Source organism: Hemicordylus capensis, chromosome 7, assembly GCF_027244095.1.
Source record: "Hemicordylus capensis ecotype Gifberg chromosome 7, rHemCap1.1.pri, whole genome shotgun sequence".
Lineage (NCBI taxonomy): Eukaryota > Metazoa > Chordata > Lepidosauria > Squamata > Cordylidae > Hemicordylus > Hemicordylus capensis.
Genome location: NC_069663.1, coordinates 20,650,179 through 20,673,857, shown reverse-complemented (window position 1 = coordinate 20,673,857; position 23,679 = coordinate 20,650,179). Strand labels below are relative to the sequence as shown.

The 23,679-nt window shown below is 50.6% G+C and overlaps 2 protein-coding genes across 6 annotated transcripts in view; both read left to right on the top strand.

Moving 5' to 3' along the window:
- Positions 1 to 450: 450 nt before the first annotated feature.
- On the top strand, positions 451 to 5,713 carry FAM187B (family with sequence similarity 187 member B). Its single transcript, XM_053268482.1, has 2 exons — positions 451 to 1,347; positions 5,297 to 5,713. The coding sequence occupies exons 1-2, from the start codon at positions 506 to 508 to the stop codon at positions 5,634 to 5,636; spliced, it is 1,182 nt and encodes a 393-aa protein (XP_053124457.1). The 5' UTR covers positions 451 to 505; the 3' UTR covers positions 5,637 to 5,713.
- An 8,003-nt stretch (positions 5,714 to 13,716) lies between these two features.
- The window catches only part of LOC128332934 (myelin-associated glycoprotein-like), a 63,324-nt gene continuing 53,361 nt past the window's right edge, over positions 13,717 to 23,679 (top strand). For 4 of the 5 annotated variants that reach the window (XR_008310787.1, XM_053267760.1, XM_053267758.1 and 1 more), the window contains exon 1: positions 13,717 to 13,936. The gene's annotated coding sequence lies outside the window, so the exon portion shown is untranslated. Of the gene's footprint in view, positions 13,937 to 21,030; positions 21,047 to 23,679 lie in introns of those variants that run through there. The other variant, XM_053267759.1, reaches the window with a different exon arrangement.

The following is a 23,679-nucleotide window of genomic DNA, read 5'->3' as shown; positions in this document are numbered from 1 at the left end:
CAAGACAGACTCTTGGTCCATCTAGCTCAGTATTGTCGACACAAACTGGCAGTGGCTTCTCCAAGGTTGCAGGCAGGAGTCTCTCTCAGCTCTAACTTGGAGATGCCAGGGAAAGAACTTCGAACCTTATGCACGCAAACATGCAGGTGCTCTTCCCAGAACGGCCCCATCCCCTAAGGGGAATATCTTACAGCGCTCACATGTAGTCTCCCATTCAAATACAAACCAAGGCAGACCCTGCTTAGCAAAGAGGATCATTCATAATTGCTCCCACCACACCATAGACCAGCTCTCCTCAAAACGACCTGAGTTCAAATCCCACCCTCCGCCCGAGAGGCTAGATGCTTTGGCCCAATCACACTCTCGCAGCCTAACCAACACCACGGCGGAGTTCAGTTGGCCCATTATGACCTCATCCGCTTGCCCGCCTCGGCGATGACCTCACAGGGAGGTCAGCCAGAGCTTCCCTTCCCAGTCCTCTCAGGAGGACCGTGCCCAGCTGGCCATGTCCTCTCGGGCCCCGGCGGTGGGTCTGCTCCTCGCTCTGATCTGGGCCACCACCCACGGCAACCTCTACGAGGGTCACTCCTTGGGGTCGCCATGCCTCTCAGGCCAGCCCTGCACGCTCGCCTTCATCTCCGACAACCCCGTGATCCTGCACTGCCCTCATGCCCTCTACGGGGCCTTGGTCACCTGGCAATACCTCGACCCGGCGTGGGGGGATGAGCGGCCGGTCACCTTCCTGCGCTCCAGGGGCCCCTTCTGGCCACTGCTCAACCACGCCAAGCTGCGGAGGCTCCAGTTCAAGTCACGGCTCGTCGCCGGCAACCTGTACATCCCGCTCCCCAGCGTGGGGGATTCCGGGCTCTATACCTGCCGCTTGGGCGAGGCCACGGTGGCCTATTACCACGTGGATTTCCAGGACGCCGGGCACATCCACGTCTCGCACGCCGCCCTCCAGGAGGCCCCTCTGGGCAACAGCACGGTGGCGCTGGAAGGCGGAGAAGAGGCCCGGCTCTTCACCTCCTGGAGCGCCTGGCAGCCCTGCGACCGCTGCGGCGGCCCCGGAGAACGGAAGCGGGTCGGGTTCTGTTACGCCCAGGTGACCCGGGAGGGCCGAGAGGCGGACGAGGAAGGGCTGCCCTGCGGGATGGTCCGGAAGAAGCACCCCAGCCTCCCCCAACGGGGGCCGGACCTGAGAGTGGAGAGCTGCCAGGTGGCCTGCGACGAGTCGTACCCGCTGGCCAAAGACGACCCCAACGCGGTGCCCTTTCTCGTCTTTACCACCTTCCACCCCCAGCTCAAGGCCATCGCTCACCTGCGCTGCCCAACCTCTTCCATTTACAGGTACCGGCATCAGGCCCGGATCTCTCCCCGGGCCCTCCGTCAAATCCAGGGGTCCATCTAGCATGGCATCAGGCCTTCGTTGCAACCAAAAGGCCCGGCCAGATGCAAAAGGGGCTGGGGCAGAGGCTCTCAAACTTGGGTCCCCAGATGTCATTGGACTACAAGTCCCATCATCCCAGTTGTGGATGGGGGATGATGGGGCTTGTAGTCCGGAAACATCTGGGGGCCCAAGTTTGAGAACCCCTGGGCTAGGGCAGAAGCTTTCATAAGGGAATCTGGAATTCTGTGCTTAAACAACAACTACTACTACTACAGCCACAGCAGGGAAATGACTTGACACACAAGCCAGAGGCTGCCAGTTCGAATCCCCGCAGGTATGGGAAACACCTATATTGGGCAGCAGCGATACTGGAAGATGCTGAAAGGCATAATCTCAGACTGTGCGGGAAGAGGTAACGGGAAACCCCTCCTGTATTCTACCAAAGACAAGCTCTGTCGACACCGATTCGACGGCACACTTTACTTTACTACTATTACAGCAAGGTTATAAATCCCACAGACAAGTCTATCAAGGGCTACTAGCCTGGGGGCTATAGGCCACCTCCAGCCTCAGAGGCAAGATGCCTCTCAATACCAGTTGCAGGGGGAGCAACCACAGGAGAGCGGACATGCCCTCACCTCTGGCCTGTGGGCTCCTCAGAGGCATCTGGTGGGCCGCTGTGAGAAACAGGATGCTGGACTAGATGGGCCTTGGGTATATCTACAAGGTCCACATTCTGCTGTAGGGATAAATGTATGCACATTAAGGAACTTAACCTACACTTATTTGATTTGATTTAAACTTGCTTATTTGTACCATTTGGCATGGCATTTATCCTTTAATATGGATTAAACATGAACAGGGTAATAGCCACAGGGAGGCCTAGGAGGGCGATATTCCAGGGCCCTCCAAAATTTCCAGCTTTCATTTTTAAAAAGCAAGTCTCTAGTCCTGGGGGAGGTATAAAGGGAAATGTTCAGACTGTGTGCTGCCCAGGTGCTCCTAAAGATGCAAGCTTGCTCTTAGCCAATGGGTGCGAAGGCACTGAGATAACTGACGAGCAATCCTTTTATTTATTTTATTTTATTTCCTTATTAACTCAGACATTTGTATACCGCCTGTTCCAGAAGTCTCCAGGCAGATTACAGAGAAATGTAAAATGTTTTGTCATTTCTGCAGTTGCTGTTGGATTAATTAATCATTAACTGTGCTAATGAGCACCCACGCACCCATGCTTTGTCTTGGTTGTTCAGCTAGATATTGGGGTTAGGGAGGGATGCATCCAGGTGGAACTCCAACAGGTGCAGCTTCCCCAATCAGTTGCTAGCGGTGCCCGGTGGATTTCTGCCTGAACATCCTTGACGCACAGTGCTTCCCCAGAATGAAGTTTGGTGAGCCGGGCCAAATGAAGGCAGTTCCAATTCACGTCACCTAATTAGAGGCTCGGGTTGCAGGTGATAGGAAAGATCTTTGCCTGCAGTCCGGTCAAACGGACCGCACCGTTTCAGATCACGTTGCCCCTTTGAATGTTTGCCTTCATAAAAAGAAAGCTTCCTGCAATGAGAAGCTCACACAACAGGAAGTTGGTGTGGCTGCAACCTTTCTCCCTGATGTCATAGGCCTATTTTGTTGTCACAGGGAGTTTCTTCTGGGGGGAGCATCCCAGAAGAAACACAGAGCCAACATAGTGTAGTGGTTAGAGTGCTGGACTAGGACCAGGGAGACCCGAGTTCAAATCCCCCTTCAGCCATGAGACTTGCTGGGTGACTCTGGGCCAGTCACTTCTCTCTCAGCCTAACCTGCTTCACAGGGTTGTTGTGAGGAGAAAGTTAAGGATGTAGTACACCGCTCTGGGCTCCTTGGAGGAAGAGCAGGATATAAAATGTTAAAAAGTGGGGGGGGGGGGTGTTTGAGAATGTCACACAAACACACACACTGGGCTGCAGCCTGCGGTGGTACAGTCTGTGTGGCCACCTGAGGATCCTATCAACAAATTCTATTGCATGTTCTATTGCATGTCTACCGCAGCCCAAGGAGAATCTGTGTGAACGAAAGGAAACGGCAGCTGAGGGTTTTCATCCAAACCTGTTTGGACTGTGCCCTCTCACAAACTGGCTGGTTAATGGTTGACAAACTAAAGCAAACTTTCCCTTCCAGATGGCCAGATCCCGTTCTGCTGCTTGTCGCTGGGTTAAAGAAAGAAAAAGAGGTGCCCGCTGTGCCCTGTTTAATCAGGCTTTTTGGTGGAAGAGGAGGCAGGGGCAGAAAGGGCAGGAAGGCGGGTTGGAATGCTGAGACGGATTTCTGATTAGTGAAGGCCCAGGGGGGCAGGGAAATTCTGGAAAACTGGGTGTCTTCAGTTTTTTCTTCTTTGTTTCTTTCCAAAAATCTGGAGATTGTGTGGGGAACCAAGGGGAAAAGAGAAGAAAAGCCCAACCCCTCAACCCCCATTTTTCTAGTTCCCCCCCAGGCCTTCACGTATCTATGTCTGAGAAGACAAGGGCACATGGAGAGCAAGGGCAGACCTTCCATGAGGATGGGTGAGATGGCCACTTCAGATGGCGCCAGGAGGATGGGTGCAATGGGTTCCAGGTGCTGCCAACCCTGCCACCATAGGCAGCTGCACCCACAGATGGGGGCGGGGGGCATCATGTTTAGTGGCAGCTCAAAGCTTCTATGCACCTGAAGCGGGGTGCCAAATACTGACCCCCCCCGGTGTATATTCTTCTTACATAAGAACAGCCCAGCTGGATCAGGCCCAAGGCTTATCAAGTCCAGCATCGTGTTTCACACAGTGGCCCACCAGATGCCTCTGAGAAGCCCACAGGCAAAAGATGAAGACACGCCCTCTCTCCGACTGTTGCTCCCCTGCAACTGGTATTCAGAGGCATCGTGACTCTGAGGCTGGAGGTGGCCCACAGCCACCAGACTAGTAGCCATTGATAGAGCTATCTTCCATGAATTTGCCCAAGCCCCTTTTAAAGCTACCCAAGCTAGGGCCATCACCACATCCTGTGGCAGAGAATTCCACAGATCAGTTCTGCGCGGTGTGAAAAAGTACTTCCTCTTGTCGGTCCTAAATTCCCTGACCTTCAGTTTCATGGAATGACCCCTGGTTCTAGTGTTGTGAGACAGGGAGAACAATTTCTCTCTGTCCACTCTCTCCACTTCATGCATAAATTTATACACCACTATCATGTCTCCCTGCAGTTGTCCTTTTTTCTAAACTAAACAGCCCCAGATATTGTAGCCTTGCCTTAAGGAATGTACTCCAGAACTGGAAAAGGTACAGAAGTGGACAACCAGGGTTATCTTCTGCATCTTGCAGTCATTGTGGCTGGGAATGATGGGAATTACAGTTTAAACACATCTGGGGACCCAAGTTTGACAACTCTGGGGTTAGGATAATATTCTTATATGTGTAACTCTCTTTTCAGCTAAGATTGGCTTCCAATGTGGTTTACGCTCCATTAATTAGCCGATTGATCAGTTAATCAGCTTGATTAACTATATAATCAAGTATATAAATAATAGTAATAATATAATAATATAGGTAGTAATAGTAGTAGTAACATAGTAGTAGTAGTAGTAGTAGTAATGATAATAATTCATCTTGATGAATTAATTAACCCAGAGGTTCTCAAACCTGGGACCCCAGATGTTGCTGGACTACAGCTCCCATCATCCCCAGCCACAACGACCAAGGATGATGGGATTGCAGTCCAGCTACACCTAGGAACCCAAGTTTCCAAAGCCTTGAATGTAACCATACAATTCATTGACAAAGGTTCCTTTCATTGGAGAACAGTTAAAGAAACTGTGAAGACGAAGAAACGGTCTTTATCTGTGAGAGCCTGGCATATGGATCTCCATCTGGTACGAATGGCACATCTTCTGTTTCCTCTGCAGACCTGTTTACTGGCAAGAAGGTCCCACCACTCTGACACGCCTTGACCTGCTCCAGAAGAACAGCTCTCTCAGCTTGGACAAAGCCACTGGTGGTGGGATTCTGCGCCTCTCCATCCAGAACTACTCACACAGCGCTTTTTACCAGTGTTACGTCAATGGGCATTTGGTGGGCAGGTTCTTAATCACCTCTCCCAGCACCTTGCCTCGTTCTGGGGAGCTGACCCACACCTACTCCGTCATCGAAGCGCTGGTTGTGGGGCTCTCCATCTTCCTTGTCTTCTTGATGTTCCTCAGCATCATCCAGTCCTGCAGGAGGAAACCAGGAACCACCATGGTCTGAAATGTGGCGTCTGGAGCTTCATGGACACCCTAAAAAGGGGATGTGGTTTGTTGACTAATAAAGATAATTGACAGGTAGTCTGGGCCTTGTGGCTCTGTGGAGGAGGGGAGGATTTGACAGTCGCCAGGAATCTTCTAAAGCAGGCACGTGGCTACCCTGGAGCATGAGAGACAATTGTCCTCAGGCCGCCGCCGCCACCCCAAGCATGCCCCAAGGTCACCGCCTCCACCCCAAGCATGCCCCAAGGCCACTAGATCCTCACTCCCCACTTTCCCACATAGCTCTGGACAGCGGGTTGCCACATGCACGGCTGCCCCTGCTCTCTCCATGCCCATAACCACTGATGGAAAGATGAACACACTGCCCTTCTGCTGCTTCCAGTTGGTGCTTTGCGGTGCATTCTTTCTCTGCTCAGCCTCAGAACAAGGCATGCACCCCGACCCAAATAATGTGTGGACGAAGCACTGACCGGAAGCGGCAGAAGGACAGCGCAGCCCTTTTTGCCACTAATGGCCACGCCCCTGTGCATGACATCATAGTAGCAGTCGTCATCCATCCCACAGGCACCAATGGGCTGGTTATGAAAAGTGGGAGGAAGGGGAAGAGGAAGTAAAGGAAAGGCAATAGAGTTCTGGAGACAATCTACAGAGCATCTCTAGTACTCTAATGCCCGCTCTCCATTTTTGCCTCCACTTCCTCCCCCTTCTCCTTACCAGGCCAGTGGCAAAAATATGGGGCAGCAGCAGTGAGGAGGAGGCAGCAGTGGCAAAGCACTAAGATGCGGGGAAATGGCAAAGGGAGTCAGGAGAAGCAGCAGATTTCTCTTGCCCCCGATAATTTGCCGCCTGAGCCAACTATCTTACCTCGCCTCATGGAAGGATTGCCCTTAGCTGCATGGAGATTGGGGGCCGTTTTTATGCAAGAGTTAATGTCGGCCACACTTCACCACTGCAGCACCAGAGGGCGCTGTGGTATAAGAGGCTCACCGACCGCAGCAAGAGGCTCGGGATGGGAGAGGATGGCCTAAATGCTACTATTCTGTTGCCTGCTGCAACACGCAGCCCGAGCTCCGTCTGAGAATCTGTTCCCCGTCCTTGGACTTCGGCCTAGAATGGGCGATGTAAGAGGAAAGGATTTTAAAGCTGTCTGCTGCTAAAGGGAAGCAGTTGTCCCACCCCACTTGAGCATCTTTGTCCAGACTCCATTGCCCTTGTAATGGTCGTGCACTAGGAATGCACGAGCAGAAGGCTGTTTGCCCCAGGAGTGAGTGAGGCTCCTCCGAAGATTCAGCTCGAATGCAAGCGCCTTGACTCCATTTCTTACAACATTTCCATTTGGGGATGCGTTGGTTTGTTTTTATGTTTTTATTCCGCTCCCAGGAGCCAGGAGCAGTGTGTTTGGTTATGATTATCCTCACAACAGCCCTGTGAGGTAGGCCAGGCAGAGAGAGAGAGAAGTGACTGGCCCAGAGCCACCCGGTGAGTTTCATGGCTGAACGGGGACTTGAACTTGGGTCTCCCTGGTCCTGGCCCAACACTCTAACCCAGTGGTGCCCAACCAGGGTTCCTCCAGGTGTTACTGAATTACAACCTGTGGCTGGGGATGCTGTGAGTTGTAGTTCAGCAATATCTGGAGGCACCCTGGTTGGCAACCTGTGCTCTAACCACTGCACCACACTGCCATGTGCAATATGGCAGAAAACTGCCATTGGAGTCAGCTGGAGGTAGACAAACACCAGTAGACCCCTGATTTATTTCTGGTGGAGCCGGTGGCTGGCGTTCTTGCAAAGAACTTGGAGGCCTTGGATTTGCTCTGCTCTCCAACGTGCTGATCTCACGTTCTTAAAAGCTGCGTGCTCAAGGCTACTCATGGAATCATTGAATGTTGGAGCCGGAAGGGACCTTGGAGATCACTGAGTCACCCCACTGCTGGAATCTGCTACAGCAGAGATTTCCAACTGGTGGTACTCCAGACAGAGGCACATGCGTGGCAATCCTTTGCATGGTTAGCACCACCACACCAATGGCTGCCGCACACTCTTCTGGCCCCTGCGCATGTGCGGCAACCCTTTGCATGCTCAGCACCACCACACAGATGGCTGCTGTGCTTGTGCAGTGATCAGAAGAGTGCCATAGGCAGGACGCCACTGCTCGTGGGGGCTCGCAGGTGTAAGCGGTAACCCAGTACTGATTTTTAAAGGTACCTCCCACCGCCCACCCTGCCTCCACCCTCATGGGCCGATCTCACTCCAGAGGTTGCTGAAGTACAATTCTCACCACCCCCAGCCACAGTGAATTGTCGCTGCGGATGATGGGAGTTGTAGTTCTGCAACCTCTGGGGGTATCACCGGTGTTACAGCATCCAACCTCGTTTTGAGAATCTCCAGCAAACGAGTTAACGCAGCTGAGCTGCATCCCCATTGTTAGGAGATCCTGAGTGTTGATTCTTGCTCTGAAAATCATAGCAGAGAACTGTGAGGATTCTAGGTGTTTGCTGGGGATGTTTTTTAAAGAACAAACTGTGAAGGAATGATGTCAGCCTAACCCTGCTCTCCAAAGAACATCATGTACTACGGTTCAGAATAGAATCGATCCTACAGGCGTGAAGGAGTATAATTTGTGGATTTTTCAAAAGAAAGAGAGAGGGAGAAGGGAGATCACAATTCTGCCCCACATTATGCAGCCTGCACAAATTATGCAAATCTAGCCAAATGTGCAGGTGCTTTACTTGCTTATTTTGCATGATTTATTCTACTTCTTCTCACCACAGAAAGTGGCAAAGAACATACAAGCTCCCCAAAGCCCACTCTAGCCACAGAACAATCCTGCAGAAAGGGTGGCCCATTTTATTAGATTTTACAAGGCATTACAACAACAACAACAACAACAATTTATATACTGCTTTTCAACAAAAGGTTCCAAAGCAGTTTACACAGAGAAATAATAAACAAACAAATAAATAAGATGGCTCCCTGTCCCCAAAGGGCTCACAATCTAAAACGAAACACAAGATAGACACCAGCAACAGTCACTGGAGGGATGCTGTGCTGGGGGTGGATAGGGCCAGTTACTCTCCCCCTGCTAAATAAAGAGAATCACCATGTTAAAATAGTGTCTTTTTGCCCAGTTAGCAGTGGTTAACTACCCATAAACTTCAATCATGCCCATATCCATAGCCTTAAGGACTAGAAACTTCAAACTGGGCAAGATTACATGCATTATTGTATTTCCCTCTCTTTGACTTTTTTTTTTTTTACTCACAGTCCTGTGGGCCTCTGAACCAATACAGAACTGCAGCATGGAAGGTGGCAGTCTGCCTTCTGTATCCATATTGTTTTCCCATGGGTGCAGCAATTTCTGTGGGTGGGGAAGGTAATAGGGAAAGGGTTAAACCAGGGGTTCTCCAACATGGGTCCCCATATGCTGTTGGACTACAACACCAGGTTTCACCCAGATTTTAAGCACCTCACCCAGATTGCTTAACACACCCAGATTTGCCTGGATTTCAGCTTTCTTTCTTTCTTTCTTTCTTTCTTTCTTTCTTTCTTTCTTTCTTTCTCCCTTGTAGAAGCGGAGTTCTGGAGCAAAACGTGGAGTCGCTATTATGCTCAAAAATTATTTTCCAGCCAATTTACATAATATGCATATTATGCACCAGAAAGCCAGAATAAGGCAACGCTAGATTCTCTGCATATACGAAGTGCCTTCCCTGACCGCCTAGGAAAGAATCAACGCCACATATCTGGAATTAAGGATATCCGGACAGATTTGGGACTTGGCGGATGATCTGATGCTGTTGTGTGCTGCAAGCCCTGAAGGCCTCAGGGTGAGAAGGCCATGTGAGAGAAAAAGGGGGAGCAGTTTCCGTTTTCACAATAGATCACCCCACTTTCAATGCCAACACTTTTGGATGTGTGAGAACAGCAGCCGCACAGCGGATTTCATCGGATACATCACTTATTGTTGACAACTCACTGGAAAAATCTAGAGCAGGGTTTTTCTTAACCTTGGGCCCCCAGAAGTTGTTGGACTACAACTCCCAGAATCCCCAGCTACAAAAGCCTTGCCTGGGGGTTCTGGGAGTTGTGGTTCAACAACATCTGGGGGCCCAAGGTTAAGAAACCCTGATCTAGAGCCGAAAAAGATGGTGAGTTCAAACAAACACAGGCACACTTTATCGGAGGACAGTTTCTAGTTTCTAGTCCATCCAGGTGTAGAATTGTTCACTGTGGTTGGGGATTATGAGGGTTGTAGAGGGCCAAAATTGTGCAGCCCATGTCTACACTGACAGGCAGCAACTTTCCAGGGTGATTTCATGCAGGGGTCTTCCCCAGCCCTACCTGGAGAGGTTGTCAGGCTGGGAAATTGAATCTGGGAATGTCTGCCTGCAACTAAGCTACGAACATAAGCAGCTGCCAGCTGCCATATACCGAGTCAGACCATTGGTCCATCTAGCTCAGTATGGCCAGCACAGACTGGCAGCAGCTTCTCCAAGATTGCAGGCAGGAGTCTCTCTCACCCTATCTTAGAGATGCTGCCAGGGAGGGAACTTGGAACCTTTCTGCTCTTCCCCATCCCCTGAGGGGAATATCTTACAGTGCTCACACATCAAGTCTCCCATTCATATGCAACCAGGGCAGACCCTGCTTAGCAAAGGGGGCAAGCCATGCTTGCTCCCACAAGACCAGCTCTCCGACAGCCCCGTTCTTGTCGGTTCCAGACCTTCTGGATTCTGCACCGGCGACCCCAGGGGGGGGGCCCACCTGGAAGCTAGGATGGATTCGATCCAATGTTGGCGATTTGAATCCCGGACCAGACGGACTTCTGCTTGTTTACCAATAAAGGGCGGGAGGAAGAGGGCGGATGCAGCATTGCCCCCAGAGAGCTGGGGCACCGGGGATCATTGAGACCAGTGGGCCAGTCAAGTAGCCAGGCCCTGCAGGGACACACACACAGACACACTTTCTCTGGGACAATAAGCCAATTCTCTGCAGCCTTTGTCTCCGCAATGAATCACCGTGCTGCACACGGTTGCCGTCGCTTGACTCATGCCAGCTCACAAGCGCTGCCATTGTGCCCGGCGCCCGAGATGGCACAGAGCGGGTGACTGACACAGCCCTCGCTCCCTGTGCCAGGAGCAGCAGAGCCAGCAGGGACACTTCGCTGTGCCTCAAGGCCACAAGACACCTTCCCTGTCCTTCAGGGCGATGCCGGTCATGTGTCTGAGGCTTTGGGGTTCTGGCAAGAAGAGGTGGAAATAATAAAGCCGTTCACATGACCATAAAAGTGGGGGGTGGGATGGAGCCGCTCTGGGAAGAGCAGAAGGTTTAAAGTTCCCTCCCTGGCATCTCCAAGATAGGGCTGAGAGAGATTCCTGCCTGCAACCTCGGAGAAGCCGCTGCCAGTCTGTGAAGACAATACTGAGCTAGATAGACCACTGGTCTGACTCAGTATATGGCAGCTCCCTATGTTGAGGATGAGACCACCACTCAGCGCTTTGCACGCAGAAGGTCCCAAGTTCAGTCCCTGGCAGCATCTCCAGGTAGGGCTGAGAAAGACCCTTGCCTGAAACCTTGGAGAAGCCGAAGTTGAAACCAAACAGCACTTAATATCAAATGTGCATAGGAACATCGGAAGCTGCCAAATACTGAGTCACACCCATCTAGCTCAGGATTGTCTTCACAAACTGGCAGCGGCTTCTCCAAGGTTGCAGGCAGGAATCTCTCTCTCAGCCCTATCTTGGAGAAGCCAGGGAAGGAACTACACCATACTGGCTATGTATACCATCACACACACACACACACACACACACACACCCCAGGCCCTATTGGTTTGGTTAGGGGAGGAGAACTGGTCTTGTGCTACTGAGCATGAATGGCCCCCTTTGCTAAGCAGGTTCTGCCCTGGTGTGCATTTTGATGGGTGACTACATGTGAGTGCTGTAAGATATTTCCCTCAGGAGATGGGGCATACTCAGTGGTAGAAAAGTCTCCACTTGGTATGCAGAAGGCCCCAGGTTCAATCTCTGGCAGCATCTCCAGGAAGGGCTGGGGGAAAAAAACCTTTGTCTGAAACTGTGGAGAGCCACTGCCAGTCAGTGTAGGCAATACCGAGCTAGGTAGATCAAGCGTCTGACTCAGTACAGGGCAGGCAGCTACCTATTTAGGGATGTGTCTGTCACCTTAGGTGGCGCAGCAGGGAAATGCTTGACTAACAAGCAGAAGGTTGCCGGTTCGAATCCCCGCTGGTACTATATCGGGCAGCAGCGATATTGGAAGATGCTGAGAGGCATCATCTCATCCTGCGCAGGAGGAGGCAATGGCAAACCGCTTCTGTATTCTACCAAAGACAACCACAGGGCTCTGTGGTCGCCAGGAGTCGACACCGACTCGACAGCACACTTTACCTTTACCTGTAGCTCAGAGGCAGAGCATCGTAAACAGAAGGTCCCAGGTTCACTCCAGGTAGGCATCATCTCCAGGGAGGGGTGGGAGAGACTCTTGCTCTGAAGCCCCGCAGAGCTGCTGCTGCCAGTCTGTGCAGGCAATACTGAGCCAGATGGACCAAAGGTCTGACTCAGGATAAGGCAACTTCCTAGGCTCCTGTGTTTTCGTCCAGGCCTGGAAACCCAGAGTTCTTGAGACATATCCGAAGCAGCAGAAGGCTCCGCTTTCTGAAAGCAGGCTCCGTAGGATGTGAACAGTAGCTCGTGGTGTGTGAACGCAGCCTCTGGGGCAGACAGAAAGCCCTTGCTGTCATGATGTGGCTGCCAGGGAGCTACTATTCCGTAACTCTCTGGAGAGAGGCATCCGATGACATATACTCATCAGCATATCCATGTGATAGATTTAAATCATACATTTCGTAGTCACACCAAGGCAGGGATTCAGAAACTGAGATCCCCAGATGTTGCCGGACTACGGCTCCCATCATCCACAGTGAAAATGGGCCCCAGCGGTGGATGATGGAGGTTGTAGTCCAACAACGTCTGGGGACTGCCAGCTACAATGTATTGGGGCTTGGGATGTAGCAACATTGCTGGACTACAACTCCCATCACCCCCCCAGCAACAACGTATTGGAGCATTGGGTTCCTCTAGAGATCACGACGAGGTTTCATTCTCAAAACGGGCAAGGCGATGGGCCTGATCCAGGCCTTGTAGACCTGGGCCTCAGATCTTGTGCTACTGCTACTAATACGAATATTTATGTACTGCTCTTCAACCAAAGTTCACACAGCAGTTTACATAGGAAAATAAATACTCCAGAAATAAAACAGTCCCCTGTCCCCAAAGGTGGACAAAGGTGGTGAGTCTAAAGAGAAACACAAGGCAGATACCAGCAGCAGCCACTGGAGGGATGCTGTGCTGGGGCTGGATAGGGCCAATTGCTCTCCCCCTGCTAAATACAAGAGAATCACCACTTGAAAAGGTGCCTCTTGGCTCAGTTCGCAGGGGTACCTTTTAAGTACCTAATGCCAGTCTTTCCTGGAACAGGGATTCCCAGATGTCGTGGACTACAGCTCCCATCATCCCCAGTCCAACACCATTGCAGCTGGGGATGCTGGGAGTTGTAGTCTACGACGCCTGGGAACCCTTGTCCCAGGGAGCACTGCCTAGCAATGCCCGTCGATTGCTGTCCACCATGCAGCATGGGCCGCTGGTGTGGCCAGAAGGTGGGGCGGTAAAGGAGCCCCACAGGTGAGGCCAATTCTCACCCCATCCTGGCTTCCTGCCTCTCCCTCACTGCACCTGGCCATGGTGTTAACCCCTGGCTCACGGCCTGGTCATTTGCTGGGGATTTGGGCAACTGGGCAACTGTTGACACCATGGCCAGGCTAGGCACAGGAAGACACCTGGGCGAAAGGAGCGAGGGCAAGGCTCACCTGCCCATCCTCCCCTACGGGCTGCGGTGTGACAGACACAGGACTTCTGCCTTCTGGAGACATGGCAACCCTCTCAGGACTCCTGCTTACTGCGGCAGCCTGTCCCTTTCCTGCCCCCCCCCACAGCCTTCCTCGCCCCCCCCCAGCTGTACTTAAGCCCAGCCGCCACATCTGGCACAGCTGGGCATCACTTCATCCTGACATCTCGCTAGGGCTGTTCCGTACTTCTAAGGGCACACAGGCACTCATTGTTCTGGGACGGTCTGTTTCTCGCTGCGGACTGAGAGAGCAGCCTTGACTGGAGCTGGCGGCTGGGGCTGGCGTCCCCTGGCACCTTGCGCTGGGACTCATCAGTCGGGTTGCTCAGGGCGTAGTTGCTGCAGGAAGGATTTCTTGGGACCTGTCCCCCCATTTTAGGTGAGTACTGATTTTGCTGCTTTGAGGACTTCGGGAGAAGGTCCGTGTGTAGGAAGCGGCCATATACTGAGTCAGGCCATTGGTCCATCTAGTTCAGTTTTGTCTGACACTGACTGGCAGTGGCTTCTCCAAGGTTTCAGGCAGGAGTCTTTCCCAATCCTCTCTGGAGAAGCCGGACATTGAACCTGGGACCTTCTGAGTATGGATGTAGAAAACTCAGTCCAGATCTCCCCTTCTTCATGCTATATAGATGTACCTTCTGCGTGCAAAGCAAATGCAGGGAGAGGACCTGCTGTTGGTGCCACCAAATAACAGTCCACCATATAGGAACATAGGAAGCTGCCTTCTACTGAGTCAGACCCTTGGTCCATCTAGCTCAGTATTGTCTACCCAGACTGGCAGCGGCTTCTCCAAGGTTGCAGGCTGGAGTCTCTCTCAGCCCTCTCTTGGAGATGCTGCCAGGGAGGGAACTTGGAACCTCGATGCTCTTCCCAGAGTTGGACTCCTGAAACAGAAATAGCCAGATATTCCACACTAAAGCTCCCACCATAAACCCATTTCCTGCAAAACGAGTCCTGTTGGTTTTGATGGAGTTAATTACCAAGTACAGCTCCTTAGGATTTCCAGTGGATTTTAATTTTCAGTTTATGGTTTAGTAATGGGGAGGCGAAGAAGGGAAGTTGTAGTTCAACAACATCTGGAGAGCTGAAGTTGGGAATCCCTGCTTAGGTTACCCCTGCCTCTGGGCACCGGAGTTCCCTGTATTGCCAGATGTTGTTGACTACAACTCCCAGAATCCCCAGCTGCAATGGCCTTTGACTGGGGATGGTGGGATTTGTAGTCAATAACACCTAAGAATCCCTGTTACAAGGAACACTGCTGGGAACCTTCTATGCCTCATCTACATATGCAACAGAATGAGGTGTTAATGAGGTAGCCGCTTCCTGTAGTGATCCAATGGACAGGGTGTCTCTCTGTGTGTGTGGCATTTCTTAATGTTCCTCTAGGAAAAAAATCTCCTTGTGAGTAGAAAATTAGCACCGCAAGGAGCAGGCTGGAATAGAGCCACCCTGATGGGCTGGCTTGTTATTACTGGGGAATATTTGCATGCAAGATTATTCAACTAAGGACAAACCCCACCCCCCGTGCTGTTTGAAGTGGCACAGTCCTCTCCGCTACTACCACAGGGCTATACCACCACATTCTGTTATATAGGCAGGTGTGACCAAGGAGAGAAAAAGGTCTACATTCTAATAGTAAACCTTTTTATTTTAACAGTAAACCTTTTGTGGTATTGTGTATGCAATGTCCTCCCTGCGTCTGAGGGTACATGCTCTGACATTGCACAGAGAGGGGCTGCACAGCTTTGGCCCCCAGCAGTTGTTGGACTACACCTCCCATCATCCCCAGCCACAGTGGCCAATAGCCAGCGATGATGGGAGTTGTAGTCCAGCATCCTCAGGGAGGCGGGAGTTTTGCAGCCATGTTACAGAGCTATGCTTCTCAACCTGGGTCCCTCAGAAGATGCTGGACTACAACTCCCAGCATCCCCAGTTACAATTGTTTGCAGCAAGGGGTGATGGGAGTTGTAGTTTGGCAACATCTGAAGGGACCCAGGATGGGAACCACTGTTATGGAGTCTGATCTTTCGACCAAGAAGACGGTTGGGGCAGTAGAATACACATTTAGCCATCCACTGGAAAGAGCAGGGTTCTCAACTTTGAGTCCCCAGACATGGTGGCACTTCAAGTCCCATCATCTGCAGTCATGGTGACTGTGTATGATGGGAGTTGTTGTCAAACAACATCTGGGGTCCCATGGCCAAGAACCCCTCACCCGAAGAAAAATGTGCCCTCAAGAAGAGAGGTTGGCCACTATAGGTCAAGCAGGCAAAAGATATTCAATTGATAGGTCATCTTCTACTCTGAAAAGGGAGGGGAAATTAGGGGGTAAATTGCAGAACTGAAATCATGTGCCAGTCAACTTTTGGAGGCTGAAATCGAAGGGTTACCTATAGAAATGTCTAAAATAAGCCAGAAGGAACGGAAATATCGTCCTTCCAAAGGCATGAGGATCCCAAAAGGAATGCATACATCTAAAAGTGCAAACCTGTTAAAACTTCCCTTAAGCATTTCAGCCTGAAGCCAGAGGTTTCAAATTGCAGACCTCCAGCTCTTGTTGGCCTATACCTCCCATCATCCCTGGCTACTGTGACATGGGGTGATGGGGGTTGTAGTTCAAGAACAGCTGGAGGGCCACAGTTTGAGACCCTTGGCCTAAGGCAAGACGTTGCCAATGATCTTTTTTGGCAGTTGTGCCTTGGACTTCGCAAACCTGCAGGGCAAGCAGAAATGCAGCAGATGATGTTTTCCCTATCATGTTTCCATGACAGAAAAAAGCATCACCTCTTGAATGTCTGCCTATCGTGCATCTGTTAAGGGCACAAGCACCATCCCAGAAAATAAAAGTACTGGCAAAGCCTTACAAATTATGTGCTGCCCTCTCCTCAAGGGCAGAAAAACACAAGGTCTGGGAAACCGAGTCCCAAACTGAAGGAGTGTTTTGGCATGGTGCAAATCTAATTTTATCCAGCAGGGGGCAGCAGAAACACATGCCCAAAAGCAACTCTTGTGTGGCCGGGTTGGGTCCCTAGATGCTGCTGCTGGACTACAATACCCATCATTCCCAGCTGCTGCCATATGGTATTCTGATTTGAATGTAAGGAGCGTAGTCTTAACAGCCTATGAAATGCAGCCTGTGAATTGCCCTTCTGTGATGAATTCCAAGTCGCTAACATAATATTCAGTAACAGAAAAGTAAAACAGGAGTAATGAAAATGGTGAAAACAACCAAATGCGAAAATATCTCTGAATCATTTTTATAGGATTCACAACCTAACCTGCCTCACACCGGGAGGGGAGGGCAGAATTTTGCACCTTGCCTCAGGTCCTGTGAATATAGGAAACTGCCATATACTGAGTCAGACCATAGGTCCATCTAGCTCAGTATTGTCTACACAGACTGGCAGCAGCAGCTTCTCCAGCATTGCAGGCAGGAATCTCTCTCAGCCCTATCTTGGAGATGCGATCCTGAAGATGCTCTTCCGGGATGCTCTTCCTCAGGGGAATATCTTTTGGTGCTGATATAGTCTCCCATTCAAATGCAAACCAGGGCAGACCCTGCATAGCAAAGGGGACAAGTCATGCTTGCTACAGGATCAGCTTGATCTGTATAGCTGATGAAAAAAAAGATGCACATTTATGGTACTTCATAATCATTGGCTGGAGGGGAGTTTTCCCATGAACTGAATTGGCCCACAGCATATGGTTCCCAGTTCCCCTTGAATCCAGTTGACCATAGATATCCCAAGCGGTGGTTTTGGACAGCCGTCATTGGTTGGTGTCGCTCGGGAACATTGTGACATCATCGCCATCATCCATTGGGCTGCCTGGTAACCTAATGACAAACCGCATTCTGGTGCTTCCAGGATCACTTGAGAACTTCAAAATGTTCTTTTGGCTTTGCCACGCAGGAATATGGCGTGATGACAAAATCTGGAGAGATGACAAAATGTCTCGCCATATGCCGTTTCTTAAAGACTTAACAAGCCAAGAGTCGTTTGGCTACAAATACATCCGCCTTCTGTTTTCTTTAATGTGGCCTTAATATAAAGCGATATTTTTAGCACCGGTGCTATTTTCCAAACTTGGGGTAGGCAAAAGGAGTGCTGGCGACAGAGCCCTCGTTCCCAAAATCTTGCGACAGTCATTTTGGCCCCAGTCAGACGGTTTCCCCATGTTTAGATCAAAGTTTCCTTTAAGGATCCCTCTAACAGTGCCACGCTATGGGCGTTGATTTCACATTCAGTCCTCTGGGTTCTGCTACTCCCCTGGAAGGAAAATCTCAAAAGCAAAGATGGAAAAGGCTAGGAAAGAAGGCTACAGATGTGATTGATTGATTGACTGATTAGATTAATTGATTAAACAAGCATTTTACCCATCTAAAAAGGCATCCTGAGTTAACCAGGCAACACAATGTTTTTTAATGTTAGCTATTTGTAATATAAGTGCTCATAAAAACTGCAGATGACAGGCACTGTCTAGTAAGAGGCATCCCCCCTTTCCGCTCTCATGCAGGAAGAGGCATCCCCCCTTTCCGCTCTCACGCAGGAAGAAGCATCCCCCTTTCCTCTCTCATGCAGGAAGAGGCATCCCCCTTCCACTCTCACTCAGGAAGAGGCATTCCCCCCTTTCCACTCTCACTCAGGAAGAGGGATTCCCCCTGTTTCCGCTCTCACACAGGAAGAGGCATCCCACCAACTCATTACCAAATTCCTTTTTTATGATGGCACCTACTGTATTTACCTGGTCCACCTAAAAACAAAGGAAGCATGCTTTCCCTCCTTCAAAACAATTGCTTTTATTATTATTATTGCAATTCTTTATTATTACTGCTTTGCAACAAGAAGTTCTCAAAGCAGTTTAGGCGGGGAAAAGAATAAGAAGATGGTTCCCTGTCCCAAAAGAGCTCACCATCTAAAAAGAAAGACAAAGGAGACACCAGCAACAGGCACTAGAGAGATGCTGTGCTGGGGACGGATAGGGCCAGTCGCTCTCCCCCTGCTAAATAAAAGAGAACTACTACTTTGAAAGGTACCCTTTTGCCTAGCAAGCAGATAGTTATATACAAGTCGATGCAGATTTGATTCATTGATCAGCGTCAACTCTTTTGTTTGACTGGTTATACTTTCTTGAGTTGAGGAACAATCTTCATTAGAAGATTCTGAAACTGGAGTTCACATACTGAGACACTTCCAAATGGCTAGGCATGGGGGCAAAGTGTTTTGGTTTCTGCACTGCAATGGGGCGGCCTCCGAACCCCTGATCCACAGCACGCCTGCGATGTGATGTCAGCAAAGAGGCTCTGCTCTGCGAGGAACAGCCAGAGCCTGGCGTGGACAAACAGCTTTGTTCTGTGACCTTTCCTTCGTGGCACTGCCAGGCAGTACCATTCCACAGCGGCTGCTTTGTGGTGCTCCGCTGAGCACAATCCACTTTTAACACAAGCTATTGTCAAGCGGGGAAGGCCAAGTCAGCCTCCTCCGTGGGCTGGAAAGAAACCTCCCTGGAACGAACAGGCCCAGAGGAAGGACATCTTTACTTATTGCTTGAGATAGCCCACCGTCCTTCTAGCATGGAACTTGCGGCAACCGATACGGCAGGGGTTCTCAAAGTTGGCTCCCCAGATGTTGTCGGGCGACAACTCCCATCACCGTCTGCTGCGGTGGTGGCAGGGGGGTGATGGGAGTTGTAGTCTGACAACATCTGGGGAGCCAACTTTGAGGACCCCCTGATATGTGGAATCTTTACAGATGCTGACGGGGAGGCACTGTCATGAGGCGAGGTGAGGAGGTCACCTTAGGCAGCAGATTATTGGGGTCCCAGCATTTCAGCCCCCATTTCTGCCATCCGACCAATCCTTTGGAATCTATCTGAACCTTCCAAGCTTTGCAAAGAATGTCTCTCCTCAAACTCCTTGCAAAGTCTGCAAGAAACATGAGGAGAGGAGAGGAGAGGAGAGAAGAGGACAGCAGGCTGCTGGCATCCCTCCTTCCTTCCACTCTCTAACACTACTTTCAAAGCCTGTGAGGATCAGTTTTGAAAGGGGGCTGGGCCCCACCAGGGCTGTGGGGCAAGGCAGCATTGGGTGCCTGCCCTGGCCTCAGTCACCGCAATACATTGGCTGTCCCAAATGGTGACTTATTCCATCTTTGCCACTGATTCCTATGGGTAATTTTGTTGGTGGTCCAGATGAGGTTTTGCCCCTTGCAGATTATTTCACAATGATTTGCCTTCCAATCCCTGGAAACAAAGGGTGACATCCAAATGAACCAAGCGCTGGTGCTGCTAATGCTGTGCTAGTGCTTTGGTAATATTCAACAATCTCCCGTTCCCCTGGAAGCCCACTGTAAGTCCCCAAAATATGTCCCTGGAGGCCATGCAGCTCTCAGGGACATAATTTTGAGAGTCACAGCCACCTCCTGAGCAAAGGGGAGATCAACAAAATCATCCTTGCCCCACAGCAGCAAAGCCGGGTTACTGTGTGAGCACTTTGTTAGTTTATATGTTGGCCGGTTATTTTTGGACTACTACTTTTTTCTAACTAGGGATGTGCAAATCAATTCAAATTTGAACTGACTTGAATCAAATTTTTGAAATTCAATTCGAATTTTATTCAAGAGCCACATGGCACCTTTTAAAAACCATTCAGCCTCGCTGATTGGTTAAACAGGTGCCAAAACAGGGTCATAACAATTTGAATTCATTCCAAATCGCATTTTCGGACGTGATCCGAATTTGATTCGAATTCAAAATGAATTTTCAGAATTTGATTCAAAACGAATAAAAAAATTCATTTCATGCACATCTCTATTTCTAACTTGAATACAGAAGGTAAAATATTGTGCATGGAGGAAAAAGTGTGGATGGGCCATAGATGACCCAGACCTGCTTAGCTTTGGTAAGGTGGCAATATCACGTGTCCTCAGGCTGTGCTCTGGAACAAGTTACATGTCCTACCATGTTGTACACTGTCTTGAACTCTTTAGAGGAAGTTTAATGTAGTGGAAGTTGAATATAGTGGAAATAAAATATCATTCCTAAATTTCCTTCCACGTCAGGGCTCCTAAACTGAGGAGTGTAACACAGTGATAAAGCACATGTTTTTTTAGGATTGCTGCCTTTGTATGAAGCTGTTCCTGGATGCTCCCCCCTCCCCCTGCCATATTCTTCACATATACCATTAACATCTCCAGGACTGCTTTCAATAATCAACTGGAGCTTGATACTGATTCCTGGAGCCTCTTGGCCAAACTAGATGCTTTGCATGCCAAAAGATCCCAGGTTCAATCCTTGACATTTCCAGGTAGATCTGGGGAAATGCCTGTCTAAAACTCTGGAACTCTGCTGCCAGTCAGTGTAGACGGTGCTGACTTAGATGGCCCAGTGGTCTGACTCAGTAGGCAGCAGCTTCATATGTTCTATTTGCAGGTTCGAGAGAGTGGGCTATTTCTCATCATCTAAATCAGGGTCGGAGGAGTATCCAGGCAAGGTAAGAAAGCCAGTCGGTGGTCATGTGGATTTAAAGATCAAGATAGGAGGAGGGGAGAGTGACTATGTGGGAGACGGAAGCTGAGTAGGACAAACATGGCCAATCCACACCCTGACTCCAGCATTTCCTCAAGGGGGGTTGAAAAACCATCTTAACCAGCTCCCGCCTCCCACGCGATCACTCTCCCCTCTCCTACCTTGATCTTTGAATCCACATGACCGCCCGTCAAGACAACACACAGCTCTTCCTCTTACCCTGATTAGGGTCGTGAAAACGAGCTTGGTGGTTTTTACTTGGTGCACCCAAATGCACCAACTTTTCCTATAGGGCTAGGAATATCGGAACCTGCCTTATACTGAGTCAGACCACAGGTCCATCTAGCTCAGTATCGTCTACCCAGACTGGCAGCGGCTTCTCCAAGGTTACGGGAAGGAGTCTTACTCAGAAGGGGCAGGGCCACCATTGAGCCAATGGGTTCAAAGAACCCGGGCCGCTGCGTGCCCCAGACACGCCCCCTGCATCTGACATCAGATGCAGGGGCGTGGCCAAACGCTCCCTGTGTCTGATGTCAGATGCAGGGGGCGGGGCTAGGGGGCCACAGCAGTGGCAGAACCCAGGCCGCCACTGGCCTCGCTCCGTGGCTGTCTCTCAGCCTTAACACGGAGAGGCCAGGGAGGGAACTTGGCGCCTTCTTCATCCAAGCACGCAGATGCTCTTCCCAGAGCAGCCCCACCCACTAAAGGGGACTCTCTTCCAGCGTTCACATAGGTACTCTCTCATCCATATGCAAACCAGAGTGGACCCTGCTTCGCCAAGGGGGCAATTGATGCTTGCGGCCACAAGACCCGTTCTCCTCCCATCCCTAAAAGGATGCCGTTTTATTTGCACTGCCTTGGCAGGAAATGCTGTGGAAACCAGTGGGCGGGGGTGGGTGGGTGGGCTGAATAAAGATGGCGCGGAGGGGGCAGCGTGGTTCTGCATTCCTTTTTCCTGGGCTGGAAGGTTCATGAGTTGGATCTGAATGTCCACACTGCTCAGTCCTTCTGGGCTGAAGTGCTCCTTGGGCTCCGAAGCCTGGCGAAGGAGGACCCGAGAGAGAGAGAGAGAGAGAGAGAGAGAGCAAGGAGGGGAGCTCTTCAATCCTGCCGCTGAAAGGCCAGAAACGCTTCCTCGCGGCACGCCGCCTCCCACAGGTTGCCCCAGCTTCTCCCTGGGGGGGAATCAGCCTGGGCCATATGCCCGGAGTGCTAATAGGCTGGGCGTTTTGCCAAGGGTGGGCGGGCCCAGCTGCTGCCCGTGGGAGGGAAGTCAACACAACCGCAGAGGCAGCAAAGGGTGTCTCAGTCGGAGCCCAGGCCTCGAGCGCGTGCGTCTTCTGAAACACACCCACCCACACACACACGCAGGCACGCAGACACACACAGGTTCACGTGCTCACATGGGGGCACTTCGGAGCCCCTTCCAGCCTCATACAGTGCCCAGGTCTCAGTACTGTGGCTGGAGATCGAGGGTATCGTTTTTTTTACAGCTTTATTCATTGTCAGGCCTAGGAGGCACCAACGGACCTCCAAGCTAAGTGTGGCTCACTAGCTCACTGTTTACTGGGCCGGTGTGAAACTTCGGTCCAAGCGGGATACCATATTTAGCCAAAGACAAGGTGACTCTACATTTAAGATGAGCCCCTTAAAAAATAAGAGGTTACGCACAGATTATACCTCTACATAACCCAAAGGAAGAGGACTCTGCATTTGAGATGGCTCCCTTGGTTTCTAACTTCTCAAAGAACATTGCGGGGGAGATACTAGACTTGGATTCAGGTAAATAAAGTATTCGGCACAGTCCTTTGGACAGCAGGCAGAGACGACCATCCTAACTGTGCTGAGCTTTGCCCAGTGCCAGGGGACCCTTTAAGGGAAATGGAGCCCTCTTGAGCCCCTATACCCTCTTAGGAACATAGGAAGCTGTTACGCTGAGTCTGACCCTTGGTCCATCTAGCTCAGTATTGTCTTCACAGACTGGCAGCGGCTTCTCCAAGGTTGCAGGCAGGAATCTCTCTTAGCCCTACCTTGGAGATGCAGACAGGGAGGGAGAGGTGTGGACAGGAGTCATGGAGGGGCTCCCCTCTTCTTCAACTGGAGTTTGTCTGGCCATGGTTTGGTGGACATCTGTGGCGCGATTTGGAGTTAAGCATTGAAACCTTGGCCATGCTTAACTCGTTAACAAGGATTGCTGAGTTAACGTAACTCCAGTTACGTCCTATATACAAGGACGTTGTGTAACATCTCTAGTGCCATCTGCTGGCAATCTAAAGAAATCCATGTGTGAACTGTTTGTTTTTTTCAAGTTAGGATAAATGGAGTTTGAAAACAAACAGTTTATTCACAGATCGCTGCAGGTGGGACTGAGCAATGGTGAAATCTCTGGCTCTGGGCTGGGAGAGTGACTGGTTGTGGGCTTTTCCTCTGAGGATTCTCCAGGGTTCCAGCCAAGGGGGGTCCCCGATACCTGGCTGCTCTGCGTCATGGAACCCAGGTCATGGAACATTTCCAGTTGTTTTGGTGAAACAGTGGTGCATCTGCTCCTGGGGTGCTCAGCAATCCTGCCCAAGTGACAAAAAAGGCCAGCCCCATCAG